This window comes from Lipophrys pholis (assembly GCF_963383615.2).
Source record: "Lipophrys pholis genome assembly, chromosome: 18".
In the NCBI taxonomy this organism is placed as follows: domain Eukaryota; kingdom Metazoa; phylum Chordata; class Actinopteri; order Blenniiformes; family Blenniidae; genus Lipophrys; species Lipophrys pholis.
In genome coordinates, this window is record NC_137646.1 from 3,062,689 (window position 1) to 3,079,039 (window position 16,351).

The 16,351-nt window shown below is 41.0% G+C and overlaps 1 protein-coding gene across 1 annotated transcript; it reads left to right on the forward strand.

Annotated features, from left to right (window-relative positions):
• Nucleotides 1-282: 282 nt before the first annotated feature.
• LOC308123821 (uncharacterized protein) lies at nucleotides 283-14,922 on the forward strand. Its single transcript, XM_080486517.1, has 7 exons — nucleotides 283-334; nucleotides 1,120-1,169; nucleotides 5,892-7,502; nucleotides 10,427-10,470; nucleotides 10,729-10,822; nucleotides 13,994-14,054; nucleotides 14,477-14,922. Exons 2-4 carry the CDS (start codon nucleotides 1,162-1,164, stop codon nucleotides 10,440-10,442), a joined length of 1,635 nt encoding a protein of 544 aa, XP_080342643.1. The 5' UTR covers nucleotides 283-334; nucleotides 1,120-1,161; the 3' UTR covers nucleotides 10,443-10,470; nucleotides 10,729-10,822; nucleotides 13,994-14,054; nucleotides 14,477-14,922.
• Nucleotides 14,923-16,351: the final 1,429 nt, after the last annotated feature.

The following is a 16,351-nucleotide window of genomic DNA, read 5'->3' on the forward strand; positions in this document are numbered from 1 at the left end:
TCACTCAGCTCATCTCACTCTGAGGGAAAAGTTGTTCTTGATGATAAAAAAGTTCTTCTGAGAACATCAGTCCTCATCACTTTCTGCAGAGGAACATAGAGAGTGAGCTACCAGCAGCTGCTCTCTGTGGAGGAGAACATCAGTCCTCACCTCCACCCTTTCTAACAGAGTGTGTGTGTGTGTGTGTGTGTGTGTGTGTGTGTGTGTGTGTGTGTGTGTGTGTGTGTGTGTGTGTGTGTGTGTGTGTGTGTGTGTGTGTGTGTGTGTGTGTGTGTGCGCATATAAAGGCTTGGAGCGTTCAGACTATAGATCATCCTCATCACAGCAGGAGCAGGTGAGTCTCTCTAAATCTCCCAGGTTTTTATTACAAAAATGACCTTTCTAAATTAAAACCCAATGATTAGAATCCTTGTAACCACGGAAACCAGATCCAACAATTCATTGAAGAACATTGAATTAAAACAATATTAAAGTCTCATGTTCTCCCAGTGTGCACGCTTTTCTTCCCACAGTCTCTCAACCTGTTGGAGGTAAGTAGGCTTCTATAAATATCCCGTATGACAAAACGACTTTAGAAGTTTATAAGATTTCATTATCAGACTGCTCTTATCTCTCTAAGGTTATATATTGTGTTGTATTGTGGTTTGTTTTTACCCATTTCAATCCTTTAATTTGAATGTTATCTTTTTTACTTATTGGTGAACAGTGAAACATTGAGCACTCGTCTTGTTTATTTCTCTTGGCTTTCTCTGTCTCTCGACCAAATATCTGCCTGTCGGGTTTGTTGTGTGTATTTTCTCGTTATGATATGCTGAATCCATCACAAAACCTACAAAACAAATCTACCCACAGCTACAAATAAAATGACCTGAATTATTATTATTATTATTGTTGTTGTTGTTATTGCTATTATTGTTATTATTAGTAGTAATAATAACAAGAAGTATACTTCAAACGGAGACTTGATTTCTTCACAGTGTCTCTATTATGTGGATGAAATCAACAGAAAACGACAGTTTTATGACAACAAACGGGTTAATCCTGCTTGATATTAGGTCTCTGAGCTGTGATTGGTCAGATTCATGTCTCATCCCGTCCTTCTTCTTCTTTTCTTTACAGCAATCTGACTTCATTGACGCATCACTGCATCACATTGTCACCATGGCAAAGTGAGTATCCTGACCGTAAATGATGCACACAACAAACGTGAAAACAAAATGTAAATAACAGAAAAGTAAACCACATAGTAGTGCCCCATTATGTCATAATGGTGCAACATGTAATACTGTCATACATTTTGAACTCATTATGTAATAAAGCCACATTTTGAAATAACATTCTTCAATGTATTTTCTAATAAACTTTGCCACATTTTGCAATAACTTGTTACATGTTGCAACAGTTATTACAACATGCAGGTTAAATGATAAAACGCACTCAGTGGCACTTACATTCTGCTTTGATTTCTTCAAGGAAATAGAAATGTCTGGTAGAAATACTGCATGGCTTTAACTTTAAAAATCGACCAGCCACAATGACTAGTGATCTAAAAAGTTGAACCTGATTTAGAGCTCTGGAGTCTGCCTTTGTTCTGTTGGCAATACATGAGCAAAAGCAAAGAGTGACATATAATTCTAGTCCAACTGAAACTTAATTTTTACTTATTATTAAACATAAAGGGCTCATTTATTACATAATGCACCAAATTATTACGCTTTCTTAAAAAAAAGTGGAAAACCCAGATTTTGTAATAACGATTGCAGTATGTAACGTTATGACAAAATGGGGCAAAGTTTATTACTACATTCATGAATTTTAGTACAAAATGTGACATTATTACATAATGAGTTGAAAATGTATTACATTATTACATATTGCACCATGATTATGTAATGCGGTGTTACAAACATACATTTAAACATGTTGTGCCTTCTTGAGTAGAACTCAAATGTTCTTTTCTTAATAAATAATTTCAGTATTTTATTCTTTAATTTTAGTGTTGATGCACACATGGTCACATTTTAAATGACTCCTCGAATACTGGTTTAAATTACTACATAAAGTAGCTACTGAAGGAATATTTTTTTTAATTTAATAGCTTATTTCAATTTAAATACTAAAATACAAATCAAAGTGAGGAGCAATCATAGCAGATGTGCATATCCGCCTTTTCATTCTGAATTATGGTTTTATATTTCATTTTTAGCTGCTTCTAATTCAGCTTTCTCTTGTTGGATTGCACCTAAATGAACTTCAGATTTGGTCAAGGTTCACATACTGAGAGTTGATTGAACTAATTCAGATCAGCTGTTCTGGAATCAGAAATTCAGAGGGTACATCCTAATAGCCCCTCCTATCTCCTTTCCTCTCCACTTCTCCTTAACTCCGGAACCTCATCGGAGCATTCAGGTAAACTCACAATGACTCAAAGCAGATCTTGTTAAGTTACCAATGCAATAATATTCCTTGAACAAGTTTAAATAATCTAAAACCCAGATCCCAACTATGAATTTTATGAATGTTGTAAAACCAACACAGTAAAGTAAAGTTTCCGCTGCACCTGCAGTCTTCCTCAGAGCATCATCTGGCGTGTGATGACGTGTCGGTCTTTATCAGGTGACCGGCCTCATTTAGAAAAGAACTTATACATATTCAAACCTTGTGATATTTGACATTATATCAATGGTTAGAAGGGGAACGTGTAAGAAATGCGCTTTTGTAGTCAATGTAGGGCTAAAGATTCCATTGAACTCCTCCAAGCATTTTCTGTGACTGAGGAGAAACACCAGCAACAATAAACAGGCCATAAAACAGCAGGGAACAGGCCAAAGACCCCAGGAAGTCTCCAACCCCCCAGGTTGGCAACCAATGATAATGGTCGAACCTGACCCAGACACCACAGGGGTCCAAAAGTCAACTTGGTGAAGCTCCTTTCCAACCACCGTTCTCATCCCAGCCACCGAGAGGGACACATATCACTGCTGCCTCGGGACAGTAAAGAGAGCACCAAGTAGGTCCAAAGGACAGAACCGCCAGCCCGCTGGACAAGCAGGACACAGTTTGGAGTACTTCTTCTTTCATATTTCCTTTTTTTGGGGGTTTCTGGAGACCCAAGCCAGCGTCTCCTCTCCCACCTTTAGCTGCATCACTGTCCACTCCTGCAGCTGAAGCCAGGCCTCTGAATTTAAGACGCTGATTTCAGACCAGTTACCGCAGCCTCACAGAACTGCACAGCACCACCAGACAGTAAGAGCTTTTTCTGGGCAGAAATTGTTAGATTAGCGTGACGCTAACATGCAATGTGTTTCAATGTGCCGCTGAGAAGGCCGCAGCATATCATATGTTTGTGTACGTGCTTTCACGCGCATCAACCAAGTCTGGGACTCGGGTTTTCCACCCCAGAACCAGAGGTCCAAGTGAGCTCCAGGCCCACTGGGAGCTCTGTGTGGAGAACCGGGTTGCAGAATCGAATCTCGCCAGAATTCTCTGTCTTTCCCTTCTCTCCCCCTTCTCTCTCTCTCTCGCCCCCTCTTTCACTAACCTGAGTCTGCGCAGCCCCTGCACTCCTGTTATCTGATCCAGATAAGTCCATACACATAACCACATTTAGCACCCGAACTGCTAACTTGTGCCGCTAACGACAGATAACCAGAGTTCTTATTGCATGTTCCGACATCCAGTTAGAACTCCAGCTCAGAACCGGACTGACGGCGTCGTCCGGTCGTCACGTGACCTCGGAAAGCGTCCCCCAATCGCCACGGTAACGCTACTCCGCAGAGCGCAACCTGACCACCATTTTAGCTCTTTGAAACCGCATCAGAGCTGCCCTCTTGGGTGACGATCCCAACTCATCCACCACCTGGTGGACGTTCGAAGTCATTACACCCATCACCCTCATCACTCCAGACCACACACACACACACACACTCTTTGTACATAGTGTTTGCTGTTTAATAGATTAGATCTCCATGTTAGATGTCGTTTACTACTTGAATGTGTTGATTTATGAGATGATTTCAGAATTATTTATGAATTAAGACATTTTGTTGATAAACGCCTGTCAGCTGAATTGAAGGATTCTTGGTGATTATTGTGTATTTATTGTTGACAATTCACTGGTTTGTTACAGTCTGTGCTTGGATCTCACACCTTACCTTTTATTTAAGATTGTTATATTTTTAAACTGAAATATTAACTAACTTAAATAAACCATTTTACAAACGAGACAGATATTTTGGTATTAGCTATTTCCAGTTTATCTAGTGGTGCACAAATTTATTATTAATAGATAAATAACTAATTTATTCTAATTAATAATTTTTCATTATTAAATATATTTTTGATAATTTATTGACTTTTAAGTAATTACTCAATTACTTTAGGAGTTGTTAATGAGTAAATGACCGTTTACTTCCATTAATAATTTAAAATTTTCCTAAATTACGTCCAGTGATGTATTACTTTCAGTAATCGATTATCACAGTAATTTAATGCTAATAACCAACCATAAATCCCAACATATCCATTCAGAAATTTGTGGTTATTTCCCCATGGCTGATGTCATTCACCTTCACTGCCAGCGGATTATTATTACGCCACCGAGTGTGCCCGACAGTCACAACAACATGATCGCCTTTCCTTAACTCCTGAGAGAGAGAGAGAGAGAGAGAGAGAGAGAGAGAGAGAGAACCTCTATCAGAAGCCAATTTGTAGATGAGTCTATGAATGTCTTGAGTAATAGAATCAACACATCTTCATGAAAGTTGAGTAGATCTGTACAGAGCATGATGTTTAACTGTTTAATGCTCAGTAGTTAGTTACCACGTTTCTTCAGTGCCTTTGAAGTCAGTTTGTTGCCCAGGCCAGAGGAAGCTGGGGGTTCCTTGGTTTGCCTTGAGGTCAGAGAGGGGGGAGGGGTCTGGGCCCCCTGAGGTGATCTCTTACAACCAGATGTTGACTTACTTGCATGATTTTAATATAATTTTTTCTCACTTCAGTTTTTATTGATTTCTCTCATTTTTCCAAAACAAACAGACAAAACAGAGACGTTTATCCTGAACAAATATAATTGCGGTTTACATAACGACAGAAATAGGAGATATAAGAAAAAGAATGAACAAAAGATAAAGAAGGGAAAGGAAAAAGAAAGAGGAAAAAAGGGTAATATCCTGTTGGGAGCTTCATTCTATTTTGTCTGTTCTTTGGAACAGTTTTCATCTTCTGTGTTGATTAGCCTTTCAGTTGTCTATCGCTATTCTGGTTCCTGAAAAAAGTCAATTCCTTCCACTTATCTTCTGCTTGTGGTTCTTGTAGTCGATGTGTCAGTATTTCCATTGTTTAGATTTCTTGCATTATGTCTGTCCATTGTTCCGGGTTGGTAGATCCACTTTACCCCAATTCCTTGTTATAGCCTTTTTTCCAACTATTAGTAATATTTTATGATTTTAATATCATGCTTATAGAAGATCACCTATGTTTGGTGAATCTCGAAAAAGTAAACATGGTAAGTCGTAAACATTTTGAGGAATCTGTATTGACTTTCAAAGTGTCAGAGAAACATCCAGAAGGGGGCAGTGTGTCTGTGGGCACTGATAAGTCTATGATGAGCCCATCTGGGCTTGAATCCCATCATTCTAACCACCATGATGCAGCACAGTCGAGGTTTGAGGATCTGACAGGACGTAAAAGTCTTAAAGATTTTGTAGCCCCTGTCGGTGTTGTGTGTTTTGTTGATCCTTTGGGTTCTGTAGGTCTTGTAGGTTTGGAGGTCTTGCCAGTCTTGTAGGTCTTGTAGGTCTTGCAGGCCTTGTGGGTCTTGCAGGTCACAATGTGCAGCATGTGAATTAAAGTCTGAGTGACAAATTGGTTTTCTGTTTTTTTCCCCCCTGTAGCATCACCAACATCTCATCCAAATACCGAGAACTGGTCTCCAGAAGCACGCTGGTCTCAGGAGGACGTCCCAACATCTACCAGCTGAAACCTAAGAAGGAGGAGTTCGGCACTCTGACCAGAATGACTGTTGGAGAGACAAACGGGAACAGGCCCAATAAAACCATCCTGCTGGTTGGTGAAACAGGAACTGGAAAGTCGGCACTGATCAACGCTCTGTTCAACCACAGCATGGGAGTGACATGGGAGGATGAAGTCTGGTTTGAGCTGGTGGAGGAGGGCTCCAATCAGAGCACGAGTCAGACCTCAGATGTTATCGTTTACCAGATTTTTGGCTACGAAGATAAAGCTCCACCCTACTCTCTGACCGTCATCGATACTCCTGGATACGGAGACACCAGGGGGATTGAACGTGATGTCATCATCGGTGAAAGACTGCTGGACGTGTTTCGAGCGCAGGACGGCGTGCGCAGTATTAATGCGGTGGGTCTGGTGCTGAAGTCCAGTGAGTGTCGCCTGAGCGACCGGTTGTCGTATACCTTCAACTCAATAATGTCTCTGTTTGGAAAAGACATGAAGGAAAACATCGTGGCTCTGCTGACCTACTCAGATGGAGGCCCACCCAAAAATGCTCTTAATGCTCTTGAAGCAGCCAAAATCAAATGTGCAAGAAACAAGAACCAGCCAACTTACTTCCTGTTTAACAACCAGCAGAAAATGGAGAGAACGGAGGAAGATGAATTAGTTTTGAAATTTGCGTGGGAAAACAACAAGAGAGGGATTGACCAGTTTACTGCCTTCTTAGAGAAAACACCTCCTCAGGAACTGGAGGAAACCGTGAATGTCCTGAATGAACGCATCCGTCTGACAGCCTGCATCCAAAACCTGCAAGATCGCATCCTTCTGATGGAGCTGAAGAAGAAGGAGATCCAGCAGAAGAAGGAAGCTGTGAAACAATTTGAAGACGAGACAAAGAAGAATGAGAGCTATGAAGTTACAGTGGACCAGCCGTACAAAGTAAAAGAGAACATTCCTGGAGGCTGGGTCTTCTTTGCATATTCAGGAGCTACCTGCTGCAAAAGCTGCGAGGAGACGTGTCACTATCCAGGATGCACTGTGGCCTGGAGTGCAAAACACTGTGTGGTGATGAAAGAAGGCCATTGCACTGTTTGCAGCGGAAAGTGTCCAGCATCATCTCATGTCAAAGACACATGGCAATACATCGTTAAGACAAGGAAACTTACACAAACCAACACACAGATGAAAGAGGAGTATGAGAAGAACAAGTCGGCCAAAGTTACAGAGTCAAACCTGCTGCAGATACTGGAAGACGAGGAGAGGAGGATGATCGAGGTGAAGTGGCAGCTGGAGGACGAAGCCTACGAATATGTGGTAAATCTGGAGCAGATCGCCCTCAACGTCGACTCATTGTCCACCTACGTCCACTACGACTTCTTGATCGAGAAAATGTCAGAGAGAGGAGACCAAGAGAAGGTCCAGAAACTGGAGAAGATGAAACGTCAAGTGGAGGAAGGAAACAAATCAGCAGTAGACTACGTGTGGGGTAAAATGAAGCGCTTCACACCATTTAGGAAGAAGTGGCAAGAGTATTGGTGAGTATTCAGTCTGAGAGAGGAGCTGTGGGCTTCAACTGTTCACTGATGTTCTGTAGGTATGAAGAGAAGAAAGGTGTGTGTTATAGAAGCACTGTGTTGTTTGTACAATATATGCATGATAAAGAGACGGGGGGCAGAGAGAAAGGATCAGGGATCAGTGCAGACTAAAGCGAGCTGGAAGAGATGAAAAACATCTGGAACTGTTCAGTTCAGTTTTTGTAAAATAACAACTGCAGACTCACGTTTCAAACTGAGGCAGGAAACTAAAAGAGTCAGTCTTGAAGCTGAACGAGTTTTTCCTCAAGCTGAAGGCGTTGGTCCTGAATCTAAAGAAGTTAGTTCTAAGGCTGAAGGAGTTAGTCTTGACGCTGGGTGAGTTAGTGCTGGAGCTGGAGAATTTAGTCCTGAAGATGATGGAGATAATCCTGTAACTAAATAAGTTCAGACTGAAGCTAAATGACTTACAGTATACGGGATCAGTCTCGTGCCAAAAACACAAGCGCAGAATAATTGTAATCGCGCACAGTTAGACCACTTTCTACGCTCGCTGCCTCTATCTGTCGCTCGCTGTGACACCTGTGATCTCTCCACGCAGTGATGTTGAGTTTTAGCACTTTGGGGGCGGGCACTGCAAAGACGGCCTCGTAATCCCCTCTCCTTTTTGATTGGCCACTTTAAACGTCACTGTTTCCTGGTCATAAAATGAATGACATACTATCAATAGAATTAATGATTAGGGTTTTAATATTACTTTTTTCTAATATTTACGTTTCTGTGAACAACCCAGATTAAGAAAAATTAGGCGCTGACCAGACCAAAAACAAACTTTCCTAGCTCCATACATTGGTCCCAGCATAAAATCAAATGAAATCTGAGAGATAACTGTGTAAGACTAAAGGCTGATTCATCCTCCATAAGAACAAGAAGAAAGTTCGGCACTCCGGGGTCCTGCCAAACAAAATGACCCAATTTTCTTCGTCCATCTCCATCTGGCCAAAGAAATATGGTTCGGCTGTGCCGACCATCCAGGCGAAAGCACTGCCGAAACTTCTGCGCTGCCGTGTGCTGCGCATGCATGTTCCAGCTCACTAATAATTATTAGTCCTATTTTAATCTTGTTTAGCTTGTAACCTTGCTACTGTATGAGCTTATTAATAGGTCAGTGAGTGGGCTTACGTGATGCACCTGAACGCATCACTCAGCTCCTGCAGTTAAAACCAGACCAACATGGCGGCTCAGACACAAACTTTCTCTTTTATTACTGAAACAGTTCAGAGAAATGTATTACGGAAAACATTGAAGCGAGATATAAGCTGTGCAGCTGAAAAGTTAAAATGCTGCTTCACAGATGTGTGCCTGCCGTGAGGGGGCGTGGCCAGCAACTTCAACAGATTCTTCTTGGAGTATGAACTCTCCTGCCGAAAAGTAATTTTTTTTCGGCAGCTGGCTGCCGTCACAGCCAAACATTTCTTCTTGTTCTTATGCGTTCTTATGGGAGTCTACAGGGGCCTTTACTTGCTGAGCTTTGATAGCCTCGACTGAAGAGGTGAAGAGTGTCAGTGGATTATCCCAGCCAGTGATCACCGCTTCCGTAAACAAACCCTTCACATGCCCACCTGGAGAGAACAGCGAAAGGAGGCGAAGAAGGCATAAAACCAGAGCAACAGTGCCCCCTTGTGGCAGCTGAGCTGCAGGGTGTGACAATAGGCTGTTCATCTGTCAGACAAAAAAGCACTGCAATAATTAGCATAACAGTATTTATATTTTCTCCATAGTGATCCTTCTACCTCCTCAGACACTACACTACACTGCAATGGTTCAATATCAATCTTCATACTCTCCCAACAAGATAAATCTCATGACATGTTGAAAACAACTATGACAGCAGAGCGTCTGTGGTGCTGAATCCACTCCTGCTCCGAAGATTGACATGAAAGTAGGAGCAATGTTCTGAGCTTTCCTTTGCTGAAGATCTGGCAGCTCAGGTGTTGGTCTTTTAAAATCTGCTGTTTTTCCTCAAAAGCAAGTTGTGAAAATGTCTTTATCGTCTCGATCTGTCATGGGACGGAACTGAGGCTCAAGTGCAGACAGCAAAACAGGAGACAGAATTTGAATTACGGATTTATTTAAACTAAAAGGGCGGGAACAATAAACCCTACTAAGGCAAAAACTAAAACTAAGAAGAAAACAGAAAACAATCGGGAAACTCCTGACGGAAAAACTACTAGAAAACAAAGTACAAACGATCGCAGCCAAAGAGGACGGGCGGAGGAGTCTGGCACAGGAGTGGGGAGACTCAGCTGCAGAGTGGGAAGGTTAGAGGGGATCGTAGTTCCAGGCAGGCAGGAGGCAGACAGGAATCCAGTTACGCATAGGACCAGGCTGAAGTATTTTACGGTTTGGCGTCGGTTCATGTTCAACTGGTGTTTATATAGAGGTGCAGGTGGGGAGGCCACTCCCCGCCGCAGCTGGAAGCAGTTGAGTTTATTGGAGGTGAGGTCATGCCCATGAGGCAGGGAGGCCACCAGATGGTGCCAATGGACCAAATTAGGTTTGAGAAGTGGAGGGCATGACACGAGCGCTGCCATCCTGCCTGTTAACCCACCAACTGGCAAGAGAATGTATGGAATTATTCTACAGAATAGAATAGAATGCTTTATTTCATTATATCAACTATATAATTATAGTTGATATAATGAAATTGCAGATGCTTCCCCCATTCATGCAAAGTGAGAAAACTGGATCTGTGTGGTAATGGTGACGGATAGATCATCTACAATGTTATTGTCTGTACAGGACAAGAGTGGAAAAAAAAAACTAAAACTTAAGTATTTTGGCTGTAATCAAATATTTTTTAAAAACTTCTATTTCTTTTTACGTTGTTTTAAATGAAAGAAGTGACTCGGTTTTATTTTCAACAGGACTTCACCTGAGTAAAGCTGTCGGATGTGAAAGCAGCTATGAAGTGAGGAATAAAAATGTACCTTCTCAACATTATATACCTTCTGTACTTTCTATGCCTTCTGGGGCCCCAATGCGCAAATATTTGCTGGGTGTGGGTTTGGGGGTTGGTGGAGGGTGTGTGTAAGGTGTGTGTCACTTGTTAAGTAATGTAATCTATCACAAAATGAAATACCTGATTACTTTTGGATTGCTTTAATACTGAACTTATAAATAAAGATGACAGTAAAAGAGATTTGTTGCTCAGTGTTTTTCTTTGCAGAACCATTGTATTTGAACGGGGACTGAAAACTCAGACAATTCTTCAATCGGGTGTTGGAGGGGGCGGGTCCTGTTTGTGTCATCACCTCAAGGAAGTGAGTAAAGGGTAGAGGGGTGAAAAAACAATCTTCTTCCTGTTCTACAACCAAGACTTGCTCTTATGGTTCCCACACTTTCATGCAGAGTTTGACTCATAACTTTTCCCAAAGTCCCCAAAAAATGCAGACAATTTATTGACTTATTTCCAACTTTTTCAACGCAGATCAAACTTTCTTACCACAGTGGAGGGATTTGGACTGCCAATATCCCAAAAGTGTCCACACAGTAATCAATCAAAGTAGTTAATAAATAGATCATAATCCATCAAATTAATTATTGGAATTAAAGCCAAAAAGTTTTCATACATTGTTGGATTTAAGCATTTGGCTCCAACAAGTAGAATCAGACTGTCAAGTTCTTTGACTCCCGGCTTCCAGACACTCCGTGATTGGAGACAATTTTAAAGACAAACAACAAATCATTGCTGCTGTCCGAAAGAAAGGCAAGATCTCCTATCAGGACGACAAGATTTACATCAACCAGGACCTTTCAGTGCAGGTGAGGTCAGCCCAGCATCAGGTCAACAGTGTGTGAACACCTCATCCAGACAGGAGTGGGCCTTTTCTTTATCCTTCTATTTCAGCCATTATTAGTGTTTATCTTTATTTAAGACTACAGGACTCAGCTTGATGATGAAAAGCCTGCAGATTGAATTCCATCATTCAAATCATGAAATCCACGAAGTAAACAAACATTTACTGAGACAACATATTTTGGTCAAATAAAGTTGATCTACATTGTAACAAAAACCCCCAAACATAAAGCTCAGACTCGATCGGAATTGTGTAAAACCTTTGTTTGTCCCCCTAAAATGCCGTAACTTCACAAAATTTCACAAAAAGGTTCTGAAAATGTAACATGAGTACATTTCATCTTCTTATTCTTTTCTTTGGACAGACTTCAAGTCACATGACTGCAGAGTTTCTCCTGACAGGAAGAAGAAACATGGCCGACATCCTTTCTATTTTCGGTGGAAATTGTTGTATCTTAAGATTGGTTGTGGTTTTAGCTTCATTTTAAGAGATTTTTATTGTATTCATTCGTTTTATGTATAAGATCTGAACCTTTTCATTTTGACGATTCAGTTTTCTCAACAAACCAAGGTTTTTCTGGTTGCTATGGCTATGCTGCAGACGATTTTACCAAGTGACCAGAAGGAAGTTGATGTCTCATCATACTTCTTAAAACTACAGTGGTACATTTGACCTCAGATACACTTCTATATGGAAGCCCATTTCCGCCAGTTAAAAAAAAAAAAAAAGAAGAACTTACACTTGAGTAAAAAAAAATCCCATAGTATGTCTTAATTATGAGATAGTAAGTCGAAATTATGAGATAGTAAGCCATAATTATGAGATAGTAAGTCGAAATTATGAGATAGTAAGTCAAAATTATGAGATAGTAAGTCAAAATTATGAGATAGTAACTCATAATTATGAGATAGTAAGTTATAATTATTAGGTAATTTGCACAAGTCAAAAGTAGCAGGTCTTTGTTGGTGTGAGCTCTCCTCTTCAGTTGGACACAGAAATGGATTGTCAGTGTATTGAGGACTACTTTAAATGGGGCTTCACAACAAATGAAATACTTGATTTGCTTGCTAATTCACATGGGATTGTATTAAGCAAACGCACCCTGGAAAGGATTTTAAGAAAGAAGCGGCTCTGGCGTAGGAAGAATAAAACTGATGTAGATGAAGTGGCAACCTTCATTGAACAGCAACTGGAAACCTCTGGTCAGTCCCATGGTTACAGATGGGTGCATCAAAAATGCTGGTTACATGGAATTGTAACAGACAGAGAGACCGTAAGGATATTGCTACGGTTACTGGATGGTGACGGTGTCGATCTGAGGTCAAGAAATAGACTACGAAGGCGTGTGTACCACAGCTGTGGTTCAAACTATGTTTGGCACATTGATGGCTACGACAAGCTGAAGCCATTTGGAATCGCGATCAGTGGGTGTATTGATGGGTTTTCCTGAAAGATGATATGGCTTGAAGCTTACAAAACAAACAATGACCCAAAGATCATCGCTGGCTATTTCATGGAGGCTGTTCTCGACGCTGGTGGCTGCCCTGCCAGACTCAGACTTGATTTAGGGACAGAAAATGGTCGCATGGCTGAAATGCAGCGGTTTTTACATTTTTCTGAGAACCAAGATGAAAGAGACTGTGTAACCTTTGGTCCAAGCACAGGGAATCAGCGGATCGAACGATGGTGGCTGACACTGCGCAGTGAGTGTGTCCAGTTCTGGATGGACCTGTTTGATAAGCTGAAAGAAGATGGACACTTCTCTGATAATCTCCTGGACAAGTCCTTGATCCAGTTTTGCTTTCTTCAAGTAATACACGTAGGCTAAATGACACATTATGAGATAGAGAAGGTTGTAGAAAGCCATAACTTAAAACATTTTGCCTGAATTCTTTGCAAATTGAAATTGAAATTATACACTTTGTTTGGAAAGAAAACAACAGTAATGCACGTTGTGGTATTCAGAGTTGCTTTGACTCTACTAAATATAAGCATTATTTTAGTGTTGTCCTATGTAATAAACTGAAGGATCTTTTTGATTGGCTGTTACATTCAACCACCCAAGTTCCTGTAAGTTGGTCGAATAAAATTCTTCTCAGTAGCGTCCCACTGGGCACACTATGGAAGTTAGGAAAATTAGATTTTTGCATTTTTGGAAAATTTATATTCGCAATAAGTTTCATAGCTTGTCTGTCTTTGAGTGTGAAGTCATGACATTTTTCTGAACAGTGATGTAGTACAATCCCCTGTAGACCACTGATGTGTGACGTAAGAGTGACACAAATACACAGCAAAAAAAGTGGCCATTACTACAATGGCTGTAACAGGTGAAAATGACATCATCACTCATTGCCGACCTTGCTGCTGTCATTACAATGAGACATTGTTTGTAATTCAACATTTTGTTCAAGACCTTCTGATCCCAAAAGTTTGAATCAGTGAAGATATTTACAAATTTTGCCACTTTTGTGCCAACCTGTCATATTAAACAAACCTAGGGTAAGAACTACTTGACTGAGCAAGAAATTACCAATTCATTCATTTTCTTCCGCTTATCCGTTCCCGGGTTGCGGGGGTGACAGTCCGAGCACTGTCACCCAGATCACAATGCACTGATTAAGAACCTTCCTGCAGGTGGTGGGCCCACGGGAAGGTGACGCCCGGCGTGGGACACGAACCCACTACCCCTGAGATTGTGAGTCTCATGCTCTACCAACTGAGCTAGCCAGGGGAATTACCAATTGTTATTCCCTAATATTGTTAAACACGTTTTTTTCAAATCAGGGTCCAGGGACTCCCAAGGGTTCTCAATAGGATTTCAGGGGGTCTCAGTAGGATTTCAGGGGTTCTCAAGCAAAAACATGATTTTTGCTACAATTCTTTCTATAAGTAAGAGGCAGAATGTATCACTACTTTGGTATTAATAGTAATGACACAATGAACAATTAAACAACATGTAAAGGAAAACAAACAACAAAACATGACCAAATAAAAAGATTTATCAGACGGGAGGGAGATGTATTTGAAGTTTAGCAGATGTATTCATGGTGTAGCTTGTGCCAGTGTCCTTTAAATTCAAAAGTTTAAGAAAAGAACTGCTCTATTATTTTCTCATAGGAAGAACTCAATGAGGTTGTGTTGACTTGGAACAACCACAGAGTCCGTCAAGTCCACAACTCACGATCACCCCACGGTCGTCCCTCCGTCCTGCATGCAGTCCCTCACCTGGACGGAGGAAGAGAGTGTTTGCATCGTGTGGATCTGGAGAAAGTTCACACCTGCCTTGAAGAGTGTGCGTTTAAGGACTTCCCATGTGATGAAGATGTGTTCCATGTCTGTGTGGACCTCATGTCTGAGTATAATCTGACATTAACAAATGATGTGTTTGAAACAGTTGACCTGTATATCAAACTGAGGCAGCTGATTAATACTGAACTTGATGTAGAACTTTGAAAGTGAAACTGACCTGATGTGTGGAGAGTGTCACATTCACCTCTCCAAATTGTTTAGCTTTTTCTTTTCTGTATTGTTCCAGGAAAAAAATAAAGCTTCGTACATAATTGCAGCGGTCAATTCTAATTGTGTTAAATGCAAAATCCACACATGCATGAACAGATTTTTTTTATTCAAACAGTTAAACAATCATTGAATAATGAACAGCATATGGTTGACAGGTAAGTGCAAAAACGGCAAACAAAAAGCACCTGAACACATGAACACATATTAAATGCTGCTTGAACATCAAAAAAAAAAAAAAAAATTGGCTTGGATTAGTTTCAGATTTGTTTGTTGAACTGATTGGAGCTTAGACTATGTCCATCACCCATACATTGCTCTCTAAGACTTTGTTCATTTCATGTCGAAAGTCTGGATAGTTTTCATAACTCACAGACAGCTCCAAGTAACAGCCACATGTATGAGCGACAGGACGTCTCTGAAATCCCTCCACCTGCCTGAAGCTGACACTGATGCTCTTTCCTGTGAACAAGTCTGATCCTGTGCAAAATCTGAGGAAAGAGGAGAGGTGCTGGCTGTCTGATTCCCTGAGATATGCATTTACATACTTGACCATTTGTTTCTCCAGAGCATTCGGGGAGCTGGGTATGTAATTGATCTCATGATTTTTCGTGAAGTTGGCTGAAGTTCTTCATAGACAGCGACAATCCCTTTCAGCTCTGATGTCACAGGTGCCAGTGTGTTGCTCCACTGTTCAATCATGAAAGCGGGCTCCTGAATCAGTTTCTGGTGAGCAAGCTCCTCCAGAATTTGGTCAATGTTATCTGCTGTTGGAAGTCTCCGGCAGTTGTGAAGATCCATGATTTCCAACAATTCTTCTTGATCAACACTGTCAAAATCTGATCTGCAAGATTCAAAGATCCTTCGCTCAGACTCTGACACATACTTGAAAAAGATGTCCACAAGATCACTCTCCAAAGAGCCCAGAACTGCCTGCTCCAGAAGTACAGGTGCAAGTTTTACAGGAAGGTACTTCCCTTTCTGCCAGCCAAATGTAATTACTCTGCCCACGCTTTCCCATTCATTTTTACCAAAATCATGACGCAGGAATGGCACTTTGAAGCCATTTCCCATAGTGCATTGCTCATAGAAGTCATTCCAAAATTCTGACAACACATCCCTTAAAACTCCTCCATCGTCCACAGCCTTTTCAAGCTTTCCATCAGGAAGTATAAGTCTAAAGGAAACGTCATTCTCGAGGATACTTTCCTCAGAAAACACTTGAATAAGTTCTCTGAGAATTTGTCCACGATGAAGAACAATCATTTTCTTAACTCTTTCCGTCTGATTGGCTTGTTCCTGCAATGTTTCCACTGCAGGAGGCAGAAATGGTTCAAAAGACAGGTCCTCAGAGAGAGGCATGGTATCATCAAGACTGGAGTACTCCATGTCGGAAATCCTTTGTGTGTGGGACGTTACAACATCACTATTATCTAAAGAATCCACATGAAGTAATGCGCCATGATCTAGTAACCC